The sequence below is a fragment of the Pyrgilauda ruficollis genome, unplaced genomic scaffold (genome assembly GCF_017590135.1).
Source record: "Pyrgilauda ruficollis isolate IOZ18807 unplaced genomic scaffold, ASM1759013v1 scaffold97, whole genome shotgun sequence".
Lineage (NCBI taxonomy): Eukaryota > Metazoa > Chordata > Aves > Passeriformes > Passeridae > Pyrgilauda > Pyrgilauda ruficollis.
In genome coordinates, this window is record NW_024531821.1 from 2,226,321 (window position 1) to 2,244,548 (window position 18,228).

The following is an 18,228-nucleotide window of genomic DNA, read 5'->3' on the forward strand; positions in this document are numbered from 1 at the left end:
ATTTGCAGGACTCCTGTTCAATGGATAGGGTTACCAGAGGAAGCCTTTTAAGCCACTTCCACACAGGCTTTGCTACAACAACTATAAAAGAATTTAACTGAACGCCAGAAGGTAACATTTGATACCAGGAAGCCTCTTTTAAGCCACTTCCACACAGGCTTTGCTACAACAACTATAAAAGAATTTAACTGAACGCCAGAAAAAATAAGCAGGTATTTCATCCTCTCCAATGTGACAGAGCATCCAAGCCACACTGCCTCCCCTCCTTCAGCTTAGCTGGGTTCAAAAAAAACCTTCATTAACTGGCAGAATTCCCCACAAAAACACATTTTAGAACTCTGGAAATCTTTACTTTGGTGAAGAGATGAAGCTTCTGAAGCCTTCAGATGTTTGCCAAGCACTGCTTTAATGCTGTGCTGACATTACAGCTTGATCGATCCCAAGGTCACACACTTTTCTTGGTGATGGGGAGGGGAGAGTCATTCCCCAAAAAACCCAATGAAATTGTGCTAAAACCCCAAGAAATTCATCTTAGCTGTAGCAAGGGGTCTCTCCCAAAGGACAGTGTGATGAGGAATGCAAATCAGGGAATAGGAATGGTCTCAGGCTCCATGGCAAGGCTCCCCTGCTCATCCCCGGCCCTGAGCTCAGCTCTGCTCTCTGGCACTGAAGCATCACCTCAAGGTGCAGGCAGATAATCACTTTAATGACCTTTTCTTTCTTCACACACAGCATTTGGGCAGAGACTGTCTGAGCCAGGAGAGCAGCACATTAAACCTCAGAACACTTCAGCAAAACTGTGCTTCACCAGCTCACAACCTGATTTTCAGGGCAGGTTCCACTTACAGTCACCACCTCCTGCAAAGCCCTCCCTTTGAGCATGAGCTGTTGTGAGGAATGTGCATTGTTGCTCAAATTATCTTCTCCTGCTCAAACAGCCAACCTCTCCACACCCCAAATTGGGCTGGGTTCTGAACTTCAGTCAGAGTTTCTCTATTTCAGGAAGCAATCCAAGCCCAGCTGCTTAATCACCCAGTCTGCTACTGGTGTGGCAGCTGCAGGAACTGGTTTCCAGCCTGTCAGATCCAGCCACTCTATGCCAAAAATCTGACACTTAATGGCATCTCTGAATTTTTATATATTTTTTTTCAAGAACCACTTCAATCTTGGGAAAAGCAGCAGGTGTTTTAATGCTTCATTTATTCTGAACAAAATGTGTTTTTCTGATAGCTATTTTGACTAAAGACCTACCTGGTAAGGTTTGAATGCTCCCACACTATGTGAAGAACAATGTTTAAGTTTATTGTAAACACTTTTGCATTTCTTTGATTTCCAGGATTGTCATGTTAGCAAGGATGTAATTTTATACATATAAAAATGACACACAAGAGGTACTGAAGAGCAGCAATGCCTCAGTACAGAATTTAACCCTTGCTTCTCTATTCTTAGTCACACAATCTCATTAGTTTCAATTTTATCCACAGCTCAGCTGCAGGAATTGGTTTCATGGCAAGACTGGCTCACAGATGTGGCAGTTTCATCCTAGGGACTTACCAGACTCACACCAGCACATTTGCATCACAAAAAGAAAAAAAAATTATTTTAAAAGCTTCTAAACCATGTGGAAAAAAAATTGATGTGTCTTTTCAGAACTCAGTTATTACACAATTACATCTGAACATGTCACAACATTTCCCTTTGAAACCATAACCTAGAAACATCAAAAAATCATCAGGAAACCTGAAGCCCCACCCCAGAGCACCCAGATACTTCAGAAAATTGTGAGTTGGCAATCCACAGCAGTTTGGGGTTACTGCTTGATTTAGACAAGGCATTTTGAGCTCACTGGTCCCTTCCTTGACGTCTGGACCAAATGTCTCAATGTAAACCCACTGGAGGAAGCCAGAGCAGTCACAATTTTCTGTTCCCAGTGTTTGAGGCATACAGAACAGAAGCAAACCCACAGCACTGTACCAGCTGCCACAGAGCAGAACCCAAAGTCTCTAGATCCTTGCCTAGTCAATGAGAATTATCCCTTAAAAAGTGTTAGGTCTAGGATTTTGGATTGCATTATATATTTATACATATATAAGGAATATATATGTATATATATAAATTAAAATAAATAAAAATGTCACATTCCCAACACCAAGTCAGTTTCTTGTTTTTGGAAAGTGGTTAATGCGGGAGCAAAAGATGCAGTGGTTAAAAATGACCCAACATCCCCAGAAGAAATGATATGAATAACAAGGACATTTTGGTATAAAGTTAGTAGTCAAATTCTCCAAGGACGTCTTTTGGTTTTGCTTTTGAATTTAAGAGCCAAATGTAGTTTTTAAACCACCTCCTTGATCTAACACTTGGAATTGCCGCCGTTGTCCAAATTCGTGGAATTTTTGTTTTTCCTGTAACGTCACTTGGTTCTTGGCTACTAACCTTTCATGTTACTCTTGGATTTGTCAGTTTGCTTGCCTGTGGGGGTTTGGGCCTGCTGCCCCTGCCCACTGGAAGAGGCTGCCTGCTGTGCTGCTTTCTGCTTTAACATTGTCCAGTCGAATGTGTAGTCGTACTGGTGGTTCAAGGTCCTGCAAGAGAGGGAAACGTTCTGCTGTAACACATCCGAGCCAACACCAAGCCCTGCCTGAAATCCCACAACTAGGGGATAGCTCCTTCTCTAAGCTGCTTTAGAGATTATGAATGGTATAGAAATGCTAAGTATTACTAACTTAAAGGGATTCTTGCAGCAAGCCCAAATGCCAGCCAGCAGCATTTACTCATTGCTTACACAAAGGTGTGCACTTGTGGAAGCAGCACTTCCTCCCAGCCCAGCTCACTCACCGTCTGCACTGAGCTTCTGAGCTTTTTTTTTTTCCTTTTAAATACAGATATAATTTCAAGGAAAGACTGCAGTATTGTACACCACTGAATAGGAATTCTTTGGATTCCAGAAACCTGGGGGGAGACTCAAGAGATCAGTACCAGCCCTTCTTTTGACAGATGCTGTTCACTGCACAAGGTGGAATTTATGTTCCAGTTGCTCTAACGAGTTCAATGAAGCAGCACTATTCTCCTCCACTGAAATTTCTCTCCTGGGAACTACTGCTGGGCCCAGCACTGCTTTCCAAACATAAAAAGCTTCAAAGACTTCCACCAAGGGGTCAATTTCTTATGGTACTTGCAGCAGAACCTGAAGTATGGGCTCAACCCTGTGGTCACATCACACAATGCAAAAACAAGAGAATCTTTTCCCTTTATGTTTAACATTGAACAATAATTTTCAGGTCCTTTAAACAGCTTTTGAAGCTCTGAAATGAAAGGGAGTCCCAGAAGAACTCCCTACACCACACACATAGGAGCTGCCCTCTGCAGTGCCAGTCCCACAGAGCAGTTCCCAACTGGATCCCTGAGAAGTTTCTGTGCTTTTCCACTTGGAGACTGACCTGAAAAGAATACGGAATAATTGCCTCAGGTACATGTAATCTGGTGCCTCTTCAAAGCGCAGGCCACGACAGTAGTTCAGATACATGGCAAATTCTGCAGGGAACCCCTGTGAATCAACAGTGTTAATCAAGCCATGGCTCACAGCAAAAACCTCCTAACAAAGGCAAAAAGATGTACAGCTGTCTCTAACAGCAGAGGAAAACTGTTTGAAGATGCAGGAATTAATTCCACTTTGCCCCTAGTTGTTAATGTGTTCTGGAGTTCAGCGTGTGGGTTTGCTCAGTACACACTCCTTCCCCAGATCTGTTACCTCATGGGTGGTTTGCAGTCATAAGCTCTCTGCTACCAGAACCTTCAACATTTAACTTATTTATAAAGCACACTGTTCATCCTAATTAAACCTTGTTCTTATTAACTCTCTAAAAGAATGATAATTACGTGGTAAGAGATTCACCAGTTTCCTTGATAATCTGCTTGAACATAGTAGAGACAAGGTCAGTTAATAAGCATTAAGTGTGAAAACTTAAATTATGAAAACCTTGTTCAAAGATTTTCTGCTTTACATTTTTAAACATTTCATGCTGTATTAAAGCCTGCCTGTAATAGGTAATAGCACACAGAACAGTGCTGTACAAAATCACAGGGTGTAACATCCCTGGAAGTTCGAGGCCACACTGGATGGAGCAAGCTGCACTAGTGGAGGGTGTCCCTGTCCCCAGCAGGAGGTTGGAACTGGATGATTTTTAAGGTCCCTTCCAACCCAAACCATTCAATGAACAGTTCAACAGCTTGGGAGATGCTGTGAGACTCTGGGGATAGAGATGAGCAGGACTAGAAAGTGCAATCCTTGGTGCTGCTGTCTGAGGGGCACAAGCCCTGCTGTGTTCTCAAGGATCTTTGTTAAGAAGCACTTGGATGCCACAGTGCAAGAGGAATCTTAAGACTCACAGGAAAACCTTGAAAAAACAAAGATCACTTGCATCCAATTCCACTACAGGCACTACTTGAGTTAGGGCAGACAATATGAACCCTCCTGGAGAGGCAGAAAGTGGATGTGGGCGAGCCAGACAGCTCCACCTTGGTTACTTATTTACTTCTGATGTCAAACTTGCACTGTAAACGTTGAAGAACTGAACAAGCCTCGCCTAAGAGAGCTGGGAGCTTGCACAGCCAACAGTCAGCAAGACCTGAATGATGGTGGCATGAACTTTGCCAAGGAGCAGCAGCAAATGCTGCCCTGTACACACATTTCCAGTCTTGCTGGGTGGCCAAACACAAGGCACCCAGTGCCTGCCAAAGCAGTATTATTCAGCAGCAAATGCCATGTGAGGCTATTTAATATACTGGCTCAAGTTTAGGGGAAAAAAAACAACAAACAACAAACCAAACAAGAAAAGAATTTCCATTTCACAGTATGACATCATTTGGAAACTCTTACCTTACACAAAACCTCAACAGGAGTGGACATTTTCTTTTCACTAATCTTTTCATACTTTTGCTTCTTTGTTGCAGCCTGTGGAACATGTAGGTCACAATATAAGAGATATTGTGCAACACTGGATTAACAAGGACAGCAGCAGCAGCAAAAAAAAAAATTACAAAAATCCTTTGGTCAACTAGAAGTATTTTATGTGAAATCTCCAAGTCCCACACACTTATTGCAAAGAGAATGAAGGTCAATCTGGTATTAAGATTTGGCCACAGTTTAATACCATTTGTCGCAGTCTAATGCTTCCATCACATGGCACAGCTCGTGTAGTTCTAGCTGCTGCTTTTGTCCATTAACCACAGCAGACTTGCAGCTCCATTTGCCAAAGTTGTATTAATTCCCACTCAGTGCCCCATTCAGGGCTGCCTGGTGCTTCAGCAGCCTTTACATTCATTTGCAGCTGAGGAGTTCCAGTGGCCCACAAGCTGCTGCCTTTTTAGAAACCGTGCAGCTGCAACACCATTGGAATTACACAACTCTCACACGAAGAAAGAAAAACAATTAAAACATGAAACCAATCACTGGAGTCTAAATAAGTGAAATAAGAAATGTCTGCCACATTTGTAGCTGGCTCCCATACATGGAAATCCTGAACAAGCCTGCTGCAGTTAATAATTATTCAGTTGTGCCATAACCTGGACTGAAGATACCACTGAGGCTGAACTTGCCAGGCAGGAGATTATTTCCATGCTCTCTCCAGCAATTCAAAAAGCCACTAACAATGTTATTTTTTATTCCCCAAAGGGGCCTCAGCCTGCAACAGGACAATAACTGGCAAAGATGATGTCAGCTATTGTTTAGCATAAATTTTAAGACAGTCCAACAATGCACATTTTGCCTGCTGCGTAAGAGGCAGAATCCACAGTCTATAAATATCAAGCTTTGGGAAAAGCTGCTTTGTACAACTGAGGCTAAACATTATATAAACCCACCTGACAGGCAGAAGCATGCTACCCAAACATGAAAAAAATATTAAAAGGGTGGGGGAGGGAAAAAAAAGCATCATAACCTACCTTTAATCCTTGCCAAGGCAGACTGGTTCTGTTAAAGTACATCAATACATAGCCTAGAGACTCCATGTCATCCCGACGACTGCAGGAGGAAAAACACAAGGAATTACAAATTCTGGCATTTCTCACTTTATTCCACAGTACTAGCATTTAGAAATTTAAATTCAAAAAATAATTCAGGCAAAAACCCTAAGAAAATCCTAAAATAGGAAGAGATCCTATTCATTTTTTAGCAAGGAATATTCTGTAGTTCTTGTGTGTTCTAAGCTTCCACCTGCAGTTACACTGATTTGGGAAACAAAACCTTTGGAAAATGAAAAAAAACAAACAAACAGCTAAAAAAACCAACCATGAAATGTCTTTCCTGCCTTCTCGAGTAGCTTGGGTAGAAACTGAGGATTTTCCTGTAGGAACCATGGAATGCATTGTAAGAGAGAATGAAGTTAATGAGGTCAATAAGGCTGTAACATCTTGTCAGTCACATTTTTCCCTGAACCTCAGCTCGCTCTGGGATCAATCCTGACCACCTGGTCCCTAAGGGGCATTGCTCCTTTCTTCCTTGCCTTCTGTCCAAACCCCTGAGCTGCCTCTGATTTCAAAAGGCAGCAATATTTATGAAGGTGCATGAATCAATCTGAGAGTTGCCTCTGCCTTCTTCCCACCAAAGTCTGTTCCAAGGCAGCTGGAGAACTCCAAAGTGATCCAGCTGAGAACTTGCACAAACTCTCAGGCAAAAGGCTTCAAATGCTTTCTGTCCTGCACATGTTCCACATCCCCACTCTGGCCACATGAACTCCACTGTGCTTTGCTCACAGCTTTCCTGAGCACCAAGAGCAGCACAGCTCACTGGAGTGGAAAACACACTCCAGGATTTTTTTTTTCCTCTTGGCAAAGTTGCCTCTTCCCAGCTGTGGTAAAATCAGATTTTTCCTCTGACTGTCCCTCTCTGCAGCTGACATCTATTTAATATAAGGCAGAAAAATAACTTCTTTTTCTCCTCCCTGCTCCCTTATAGGGAAAATCTGGTGGGTTTTGCTGCTGCTCTCTCACCCAAAGAAGGATTTAAAGGGTGGCAGGACAGACTCTACACCTCCTACCCCAACAAGGATCAAAAGGCTGACAGTGGTATAGCAAACAGGATTGCACACAAAGGTGAGGGGAAAACAGCTCCCCAGAAGAGGGAACAGGCTCTAACCTGATCTATCTTGGTAGGAGAAGAAAGAAGTTGGTGATGTTTTGTTTTCTAGCCCAGCCAATAGAACCAGAACAGCCTGGCACCCCCTCACTCATGGGCCAGCTCTGTGACCCTTTGGAGAACAAAGGAAAAGCTATCCCAGGGGAAAATCAGCTTGGCTCCATAAAGCTTTGAGCACAAGGCCAGAAAAGCTCTGCCGTGCCCAGGGAAGAGGGGATTGGTTCCTTCCCCTCAGATCATCTCAGCTGCAACATGAAACCACAGACAAAGGGCTGAAAAATGATACTGAGCCCACAAATTCCAGCCTGCAAAACTTGCTAATTCCATTAGAACTGCAGATTTTAATCACCAGCAGCATTCAGTGAACCTGTACAGGGCCATGACATAAAATTATGTTTTCTGAGAAGGCAGTGGTAAATTCAGAAGCAATAAAGGGATTAAGACTATCCATCCCCCACCCAGCTCATTGTTTTAATGTTTAATGCAATGATCTCGTAGTAGGAAACATTTAGTTCTGTAAATCTGCAATGGGTACATTATTACAATATATTGATAAAAGCAGTTTTCAGGATTTGGAAAGCAGGACAATCCTCTCCATTATTAAAATAAATACCATTGCAAACAGCTCCTTGAGCACAGCTGTCATTACCTGTAGGAAAACATGTTCTGTAATAGTTAAAAGTACAGGACTAGAGGCTGAAATATTCTGCCATAAGCTCCAGAACTGGTTTCTCTTGATTACAGGAATGCATTACTTCTTTGCCTCACTGCTGGCTTGACCTAGACAGTTTAGCAGCTTTTAGCAAGCATCAACCTACATTTCTAATTATATCAGAATTCCCATTACCAGCAGATATGGTGTAAAATCCAACTAAATTCAATTTTTCGTGTCCAACTAAATTCAAAAGCAACATTCTTTGCACATCCCTCCTTCACTCTCAGGTGCAAGCACAAATATTCCCTTACTAGAACTGCTTGGGATCTGTGAAATGCATTTATTTCAGAAGTGACACCTGTCATTATCTCCCTGAGCCACATGCCAAGCTGGCTTAAATAATGGCACTGTCAGACAATAAAATACCCTGAAGGAACCTTAAGGAAATTAAAGTAAAAAAGGAAACATGGAGCATTTAAAAGCACCATTTGTGGGTTACATGTTCTGTTGAAGCTGACCACGAGAAATTCTGTCATTCTCATCTTGGTTATTAACACAAAGGTCAGAGGCACAGGCATTCCTGGAAGCTTTAACTACCCAGGAGAGGTAAAGCCACACTCTTCAGTTATCCAGTACAATTTTTAGGCACAGATGTAAGGAAAAGAGGCATTCCTTAATACCCTATAAGTACCTAAACACTTCCAAACAACTTGAAGTGCTCTCTCCACTAGAAAATGCTAGGATTCTGTAGGAAAAAATGCCTTTGATCCAGAAGATAAGAATGTGTTTGTTGATTAAGCAAAGCTCGAATGTATAAATATATCCACACACATGTGTACATACCTACAGACATGAAACTAAAATACACTGTGACTGGAGGTATTTAAGTCTTGCTTGCAGGCAAAAGGAGAAATAATGGTTTACTAAGTTGAAGAGAGTGGGAAAACAGGCCAGACACCAGCTTTAGAACACCCCTTCTGCTTACAGAAAGGCCTCTCAAGCCAGTCAGCAGTGGTGCCAACAGGTACCAACACATCAGCAAAGTGCACCATTTTATGTGTGAAGGGCCTCTGACACACCCACATCAAAGCATGGCTTAGCCTTTAAAAAGCCAAAATAATATGCAGAACATCCACCTGATGTCTGCAAGACACGCAGTCTCTTCAAGAAGCAAATTAGGTGCTTGGATTTCCCCCCCTGTCCTTGCACAGGCAGCCAAAAGGAAGAACACTTGCAAAGAGATGGATACACTTTTCATACAAAATGAGCTCAGACTCTTCAGAAGCTTCCAAAGACCACCCTGCACCCTCCAGAACGTTGCACTCACCTCTGCTCAATGCCAAGGTGTGCATTGATGCTGGCATATCGAGCTGTGCCAGTGAGATTTTTGTCTTCTCTGTATGGTATGTGTTGCCTTGTCCTGTTGTCCCGGTACTTTTTGGCCAAACCAAAGTCAATAAGGAATAACTTCAAGAGAAATGAAAATAGGTTAGATTCCTATCCAAAACCCCAAATTCCCAACTTCTTTCAGTAGGCATTAGCTATGTTTTAAGACACCCAGACAATGTAACAGCCTACAGTTAAAAGAAGCAAAGTAACAGTGCGGAGGCGCAACCAGCTTTAACTAGTCAGTTAAAAACTCAATGGTGAATTAGTTCAAGCCTTTTCTCAATCCCCTGCAATGGATTAGATGGTGCTACTCAGCCTCTGGAGCTTTGTTCTACCACTATTTTCTATCAGTGCTGTAGTCTGATGACTGCAGTGCACAGCTGAGGGAGGAAGATGTGTGAAAGCACATCCCAGACCCCACTGACACACAGATGGAGTTAATGGCAGCTCAATGCACAAAGCACATCCTGCAACCTCCTGTCCCAAAGAAAGTGGCCATTCTGCAGAGCACAAGGGCAAAACCTTCCCCAGCAAACAAGACATTGGCTCATTTTAAGGCTCCCAGAACACTGCCACAGCAGCAGGACAAACTCGCTGGTCTTAACACAGCCAGGAAGCTGGAGCCAAGGAATGGATCCAATTTGGGTTTCTAATAACCAAGCTTGCCCAATGGTTTGGTATTTAGCAACCTGAGTGTGTGGTAATTAGTGTGTGGCAATCAGTGTGCTGCCAGCCAGCCCACCTACAAAGGGTCATCCAGGCTGTACTTTCTTGGGCAAGATTTCAGGACTAGGCAAAAAAAGCTGAGGCAGAAAGAAGTACATAAAGAACCTTTCAAATTCTAGCACTCAGACTTCAAGCTACAAATCCTGATTCCAACACTGGATTAATGCTATAGGATCAAGGACTACAATCCCTACAGACTGATCAGTGCTGCAAAAGTAATTTGGGTGGGGGCAGAACGTGATGGAAAGAAGACACTTAAAGTTTGATAAAGTCTCAGTAAAAACCAACTCAGTATCACCTTAAAGCTGACTCCAGAACTGAAGACACATCTTTAAAAGCAAACTGGAGACTAAGATACATCCAAGGCTGAAATGAGGGGGGTCACTGGCACACTGGAAGTGCTGTGAACTGGGAAGTTCAACTCTGTGTGAAGTATCCAAGATACTGAAAGTTTCTGAATTGCAGAGCAGCTACGGCTCAGAATTCTGAAGAAGATTCACCAACTACAGTAGCCTAGACAGGAAAAAGCAAAGCTAAAATCCTCTTAAACTGGTGTCAGAGCAGAAAACCTGGGGCTGAAGTCTTGCCATGATTTACATGCAAACACAAGGCACTGCAGTGCCACATTTGCTGCTCAGGTCAAAGCCATCCTGAAAGCCCAGAATGCCTGGAGCAAGGGACATAAACCCAAGTTTTTAAATCAACTCCTCTGCTCAGACAGCTCAGCAAAGTGTGGGTCTTGGCTGTGCTGCACCCACTACAGTGAGCATGTAGTGTTCCCTAGCTACCAGAAAATCACCTGATATGCCAGGAAATATTTGCTATTGAATCCCAAAGCAGAGAGTATAAAGCTTTACGTGATTGCTCTGCTGTGACTTTCCTAGAAGCAAAGCCTGAGCTCGAATGCAATCCCTCATTTTCTGATTTGGTCCACAACACAGACCTGTAACTGGCTACTATTTCACAGCAGCAGCTTCCCTGGGGAAGTTTGCTCTGCTCCCTAGCTCAGGATCAGTCTGTATTTCCCTGCGGACGGGTCGAAGGCAAAGGAGTGAGCCCCTCCTGGAAAGAATGAAGCTGGGAGACACAGCCCAATTTGGATGAGCACAGAACGTCCCAGTGCCAGTTCCCAGATAACCTCACACCACCTTCATTCTGTTTGTTGCACTATCAGCAGGAAACTGGAGAAGTAGGGCACGATTTTTGCCAAGAGCAACTAGAGAAGTAGATCAAAGTCTGTGCCTCTGATAAGAAAGTTTCAGAAGCAGACAACAGAAGCCTGTCAGCTTGTGTACAGCAGGAATCTGCCTGGGATTTAATCCATGGAGACTACTGTGGAAAGCTATGGACCAATGGCCAAGCTCCTGAGCAGTGATTCATATTCAGCAATTTCCAGCTGTCTTGCTACCAGCTGGCAAATGTCTTCCTCTCTCTGCAATTCATCTTCTCTTCAAGAGTCAGAAATGTGACATTAGACACTACAAGATAAGCTTCTGCTTCTCCAAGACACAGCTTGTTGGAGTAATCTCAGTTTTTAAGCAAAATGGATGAAAATATTAAGTCTTCATTACACATTTGGGGTGATTTTGAAAGGAAGCTGCATGGGGAGGAGTCTGGCTGAAGTGGTAACAGAACTTCTCCACGTGCATCCATAGGAACTGCAGGAAACCTTCAGCAAGGCAAGCAGGAGCCCTGCTATTTCATGTCTATCCTTCACCACATTTTTAGGAGATTGCTTTTTGAGTTGGAAAGACCACAAATAAAACCTGCACCTGAAATCAAGCACGTACATTTAGCCCTACCAAAGTTTAGAAATAATTCCACAATTTAAACAAGCGCCACAGGGAAACATCTTAGTAATGTTACATGTTTGCCAAGTATGTCTGAATAATGCCAACATAAGAGGTGCTTTTGCAAGGTCTACATTCTCCAGAAAAACAAAATAAAAAACAAAAAATAAACCAAACGAAAAAAAAAAAAAAAAACCAAAACAAAAATAAAGCACATGAATTTGGGATTGAGGTTGGAATAGGAGACAGTTCAGACCTGGTTTAATCCTGAGAAAGATGGGTCCTGAGAAGTACTAACAGTCATGCTTCTTTTCCTCTTCCCCACTGGAGATTCTAAACACTGAACAAACAATAGAGGGTGGCAGTGCATCAAACAGTCTTGCTTACATTGCAACATTGGCCGGCGCAGACAGGCAACACCGAGGCGTTCGAGAAAGAACAGGGTAGCCAAATGCCATCCTTCTTCCACCAAGCACTGTACTTTTCAAAAAAACTGTATCTTTCCATCTTTTTTTTTGAGTCATATTTTGATTATTTATAGTAGTATTATTTTTTTTTTTTTTTTTTACCAAGGAGAAAATTTGACAGATGGGACAAGGTAAATTTCAACTGTGAGCCGCTCCAAAATGGCACTGCCTTAACCAGGGATAGCAATGGTGACATTTGGCTCTGTTAAAAAAGGAAATTCAAGTTTTTGCTTACAAAAGCAGCCTTTGGTTCCATAAACTGCCCTTCCCCCATAAGATATTTAGAAAAAGTAAATCTTCAGTAAGGAAGAGGTAGAAGGCATTTAGTCACCTTAAAGTTTACTTTCATAAGCATGCAGGGCTTATTTCTAGCAGAGCTGGAAATTCATCTTTTTAAGGTGGGAGCAAAATTTCTCCCAATCACCAAATTAAAATTTGGGGAAAAAAAATCAATTTAATTTTTTTTTTTTAATATAACTGACAGGAAGCTACTGGAACAAGATTACCATGCTGTTCTAGTCTTTGTGGCTGATTTTCTTTGAACTGTGTAGAGTCATCTCTAAAAACCCCAAAACTAAACTTGGTTACAAAAAGAAACATTAAATATTGTATGGTGGCAAATATTTTCTAGACAAAGCACTGGATTCCAGACTGAAGGAACCCATTCCATATTTTGCTCATGTAAAACTATTCATTTGCACTTGGGTCAGGAACTAACTCCCTAACCCCCTGAAACATTAAGTGAAGCCCATGCCCACAGTGCTTTACCACCATATCACTGCATGGCTCCCCAAAGGGGAAAAAATCAAATGGTTTGTAGGCAACTTTGTCTTTGATTTCAGCTGATGCAAACCTAATGTGTTCCTTCTCTAAAGTAAGCAGAGCAGCAATTTCTAGGCCATTAATCCACACCAAGATGAACTGGAGTGCAGCAATGCCAACCTAGCATGACTGTGCAAAAGTACAGAAAAATGGCCCAAAAAGAACAATTGGAAATCAGAAACTAAAACTAGGAAAAAACCAAAATAAAAGTTTTCAAGTTCTACTTTGAGTCATGCCAGAGAATTAAGGAGCCTAAACTGCTCAACACAGCAGAGAAAAATAGAGCTGTACAGAGTGAAAGTATGAAACTTGGGAACAAACAAAGTTTAACAGCAACAGGATTACATAAAGACTGCCTTTCAGCTGGAATTACAAGCTTTTCCAACAATGGTTGTCTCTAAACACTCAGTGCATTGCACCTCTTCAGACAAGAGCTGTTATCTCACATTATCCAAGTTTTCCCCTTCTAATGCTCATGGCCCTGAAGTTGGCATTCATACAGGCAAACAAAGGTAAACATTTTGATTACTGGTAGTGCCTAACCAGATGAGACATCCTGGGATGGCATCTAGAGAAGATAAGTGGGAATCTTGCTTCCAATAAACAGCTTGATCACGTACATTTGTCCTGAAGTTAATTTCTAATCAGTAGCATGCTTAATGCATTGCCAATGCTGCCTGTCTGCCCGAGCTCGACATACAAATTGCAGGATTAAGCATATTTCACTCAAGAAAACTAAAAATAAAATGAAAAAGTTGCCTTCCAGGCAGGAAACATGCACTTCTGACTATGTTTACCCATCCCAAAAAGTGTAACAACCTCAGCCCACCCCCCACCCACCCTCAGCTTTTTTTCCCCCCACAAAGTAAACTGAGACAAAATTTTTGTTGCACAGCAGGTATTCTACAGCTTAACAGTTTTCCATCAACATAACTGCATCATTTCTTTTATTTATAAAGGCATCTGCATGTTGGCTCTTGGTCTTATCCACAACTCTGATGGTTGAAGAGACTTTTCCAGTCTGTCATTGCAAGGTTTAATGCCCTGCTGACTGGTAGGTCAGGAGCTCCCACGTTGCACAAATTGTTTTCATCCTAGGAGGTCAGCCCCAAAGCCAAAGATAAGATTTGACTTTATCATAGAGGAATAAAATGCTATGACAACAGACATCTTGAGAGAAGAAGTCAAGTATTCTCTAGGGTTAGTTTATAACTCTGTTGCAAGTCCAGAAATCATCTTGCAATCAAGTGCATCTCCCACGGTGGGTCAGAGACCCAGAGCATTTACAAGTGGACACCAAGAAAACCAAGTTCTCACACCCAAGAACTGTGGTTTAGCATCCAAAATAGCAGTTTTAGCAATGGATTTTATAAAAGTTGTGCAGCTGGAATCAAATCACACAGGCATTCCCTCTGCAGCTTGGAAACAAAGAGCTTTGGACTAACCTTATTACAGTGACGCCCAATACCCATTAGGAAGTTATCTGGTTTAATGTCTCTGTGTATAAAATTCTTTGTGTGCACATATTCAATTCTACTGATCATCTGTAAAAAAAACCAGCAACATGTAAGATTTCAAAAAGAGCAAGACATTTCATTAAACCTTCAATGAAAGCATTAATTTTTAGTGTTATCTTCCTCTGCAACTTCAGTTTATGCATTTGCTTAATGAAAACCAATTTTTTAAAATGCTATCTTTTTTTTATGTTAAAATTCCACAATTTTGGTCAGAAACTGGCAGATTAAATACCCAAATAATTCCCAGATACTGAAGTTCATGTTTCTAACTATAACATCCTATTAAAAAGTAATTTTTTTCATTATTTCAAAGCTTTTATAGCTACCACAAGCCAATTTTAAAGCTCATTCCCTCCTCCTGTCCTAGTTACTCATTCATCTTGTTATTCATTCATCAAACATCACTTCTCAGGTAACAGTTTTCATGGAGCATGCCACAACTTGATGGTGGCCCATCCTGCCATAGCTGGGCTACCCTGACCCCAGAATATGTGGAGACATGGAGAAACTCTGGCACATGTGTGTCATCATACAGGGCCAACCCATTTCCTGTGGGTGAGATCACAGCCCATGGTTACGTGGCACAGCTCTGCAGCTCCTCAAACACTCCTCTTGCAGCCTTGAGTTGTTACATCACACCCCTGCCAGCTGTTTGCTGGACTGTGCCCTAAAAGCCACTTCTGAGCACTGCTATCCCCCATTTCTGCCTGTTTCCCAGCTGACAGCCAATCCATGCTCATCACCCTAAGGAATACTGCACAAACCCCCTGTGGACTCCCTGGAGAAGCTGTCACACCCAGACTCTGGCTAAGTGAGCAGGCAAATGGCTCTCTAAAGCAAGCACATCACCCTCCCAGGGCAGCTGAGAACAGGGACAGCTGACCTTGTCTCCAGACAAATGCCTTGAGCTTCCTTGGCCAAGAGCCTGGGATTCTACGAGCATCTGGCTAAGTGACAACTTGGTACTGATATCTGTTACGTAATATTAGATGAAATTTCAACTACCATTGAAAAATTCAACTCGAAAAACCCTCAGTGCTTTTCAAGGAGCTGAAGGAAGCACAATCAAGCCATTTATTAAGCAGCAAGAAATAAATATGGCTGCTCATTTCAAATGCTGTATTCTCATGACCAAGTTGGAAAAACACCAACTGCTATAAAAAAAGACTTAAGAGAGTTTTAGAGGCCTTGATTATGCTGGAGGTAGAGTGGCATCTCCACTAACAGCTTTAAGAACTGCCTGTGAGGACCAAACAAGCAAGGCACTTATTTATTATTAGCTCACTGTCTGGTCCTAGTGATGCCTTGGATCATCTGTCCTTGGTCCCCAGCTAGAGAAGGAATTGTTTTGTCCCCTACTCTGTGAAGAAAGCTCACCATCCCCTAATACAAAGCTCAGAACTACACACTAAGGCAGCACAGAATCTGAAAAATATAAAAGCTAAAACCTGAGGCATCACTAGAGGCTACAGGAGGGTGTGAGAGCACAGGGACAGACTTGCATGTTGTTACCACAGCTCCCATTGAATCAGATCACCCACAACTGGAAACTGTTTCAGCCCCTGTGGTGATAGTGGCAGTGAATCCACCCAAATTAGTCTGAATATTTTAATGAAGTTGCCCTTAAAGCAGCAGCACAAAGGAGCTGGCAGCTGCAGTGCCCTCCCACTCGGTGCAGAGCACACAGAAACCACCATTACTTTGCCCTCATTTAGGTCAAGTGTTCACTTAGTGCATGAAACACTTCATCAATAATTTAACCCACTCTGCAGGAACCCCCCAGGGCCCTGAAGCTGCTCCCACCCAGGTGAGCACATACCTGGTCTGCTAGCATAAGTACTGTTTTCATGGTAAACCTGCGAGAACAGAAGTTGAAGAGGTCTTCCAGGCTGGGCCCCAGAAGATCCATGACTAGAACATTGTAGTCCTTTTCTTGACCATACCACCTGCAAGAAAGGAAATGATCCAGCATTATTTATTAGCAGGAATCCTGATGCAGTCCAGGGTACCCTCAGTGCTCTCAGCTGCAAGGGCACGTTGCTGACTAATGTTCCATCTTGAAAGCTAATAAGAAATTAATGCTGCTAATATCTTATTTTACTGGAAACAAAAGTCTGAGCACAAACCAGAACACAGAAGTTGGCAATCTTCCCTGAAGAGAAAACACTACTCCACTTCAACAACCAAAATACCCAACACCAGAATGAAAATGCAGCCAAAGCAGCAGTGTCCTTACACTGAGAGGTGTGTACAACACCTGGACTGAAATTCCTCTGCAGGACACCTTACTCTCATTGTTCCTGCATCATTTCTCTTCACAAAACCATCTTGACATGCCTTAGGTTTTGTTTTCAGGTCTGACTTCTCTCCACCAGACCAAAGCAGTTCACTCACATACTTTTTAATTTATTTCACGATTTTAAAAATGCCAATCAAGTTTTATTTCCAATTAAGTCAAATATAAAGGCTCTTTATCAGGCTTTTAATATCAGAGAGAAAGCAGCACTTAGGTGTCAGAAAAGCAGAAGTAGAAACATAACAAAATATTAATTGCAGCTATATTGTGATAGTAACCTTTAAGTGCCTAATACATCCATTTTGGACAAAAATAAAGGCTAACAATGCTGTGAGGACAAGCAGAAGTCCTTCCATGGATGTTTTCCTTTCCAATCCATGTTTAACAATTCCACCACAGCCCTGTTTTACTGCATCTGCAGCTGGGGGTGGCATCTCCCCCCTAAGCTCTGAGCAGGCCTGGAGTCACCCCCTGGACTCCTGCACATCTCAGCTGTCAATCTCCACCCCTGAAAGACAGGGCTGCAATATTCTCCTCTCCAGTCCTTCTGCACGTCCCAGATAACCACACTGAAGTGACAGCTGTGTGTGAAAAACTGTTTTGAAGCTGACAGGATGCCTGTTTGATCAGAAGGCTGCAATTTTGCCTTTTCCAAGCTCCTGGTCCTTACATCAAAGACCTACTGCCAGTAGTCCAGGGAGAATTTCCCTCAATTTCCCAACAACAGTGGCATAGACAAGGAACCCCAAGGATGTGCCTCATAAGAAGAGCATGCAGATAAAAAAAATAACTCAAGATTCAGCTAAAGTAGCAGTTGGGGCTTAAATATCTATACAGACACTGTATTTCCAGTTTAGGCAATGACTCCAGTACACCAATGCATGGCTGTCTGGAAAAGTTACCACTGATAAAGTCAACAAATTCCTAGGTACTCACAGGATTCCAAGCTTAGCTTAGCTGGGATAGTAAAACAAAATGTTTACAAAGCCAGAGAGAAAAGATTCTATATTTGGATTTGTTTCAGGAACTACTGGCCTGTACCTTCCCACTGTCTGGATCCTAGGAGAAACCTTGCCCTTCATTCCTGCATTGTTTTAAATCTGATTAAAGTTGTGTATGAGCTGTGGCTCACACTCCCTGTTTTACACATCAGTCTAAGACCTTTATTCATTCTCTGCATCAAAATGGGATGCAGAAAATATGTATTTTGAAAGCAGTCATTCAAATGAAATGTCAACAGAACGGTTCTGTTAACAACTCCAGGGGTCACAGGTGAAAATGAAACATTATGGTCACTTAAAGTAATGAAAATTGGAGCAAATGACCTTCCTAGGTATTCTGTCCTATGAAATTTAGGTTTGTTGAGGAAAAAAAAAACTAGAGAGTAATGGGCTGAAATGAAGAATTCTAGGAGTAAATCAAGATCTAGAT

The 18,228-nt window shown here is 42.2% G+C and overlaps 1 protein-coding gene across 5 annotated transcripts in view; it reads right to left on the bottom strand.

Annotated features, from left to right (window-relative positions):
- CSNK1A1 (casein kinase 1 alpha 1) overlaps positions 1–18,228 on the bottom strand; it is a 32,401-nt gene that overhangs the window by 4,060 nt on the left and 10,113 nt on the right. The window contains exons 3-10 of one of the 5 annotated variants that reach the window (XM_041489862.1): positions 16,321–16,447; positions 14,430–14,528; positions 11,952–12,035; positions 9,118–9,257; positions 5,944–6,022; positions 4,880–4,954; positions 3,441–3,547; positions 2,473–2,585 (exon numbers count right to left, since the gene is read on the bottom strand). In XM_041489862.1, the coding sequence (XP_041345796.1) occupies positions 2,473–2,585; positions 3,441–3,547; positions 4,880–4,954; positions 5,944–6,022; positions 9,118–9,257; positions 11,952–12,035; positions 14,430–14,528; positions 16,321–16,447 (824 nt within the window). Of the gene's footprint in view, positions 1–2,431; positions 2,586–3,440; positions 3,548–4,879; positions 4,955–5,943; positions 6,023–9,117; positions 9,258–11,951; positions 12,036–14,429; positions 14,529–16,320; positions 16,448–18,228 lie in introns of those variants that run through there. The other 4 variants (XM_041489860.1, XM_041489861.1, XM_041489864.1 and 1 more) reach the window with 4 other exon arrangements.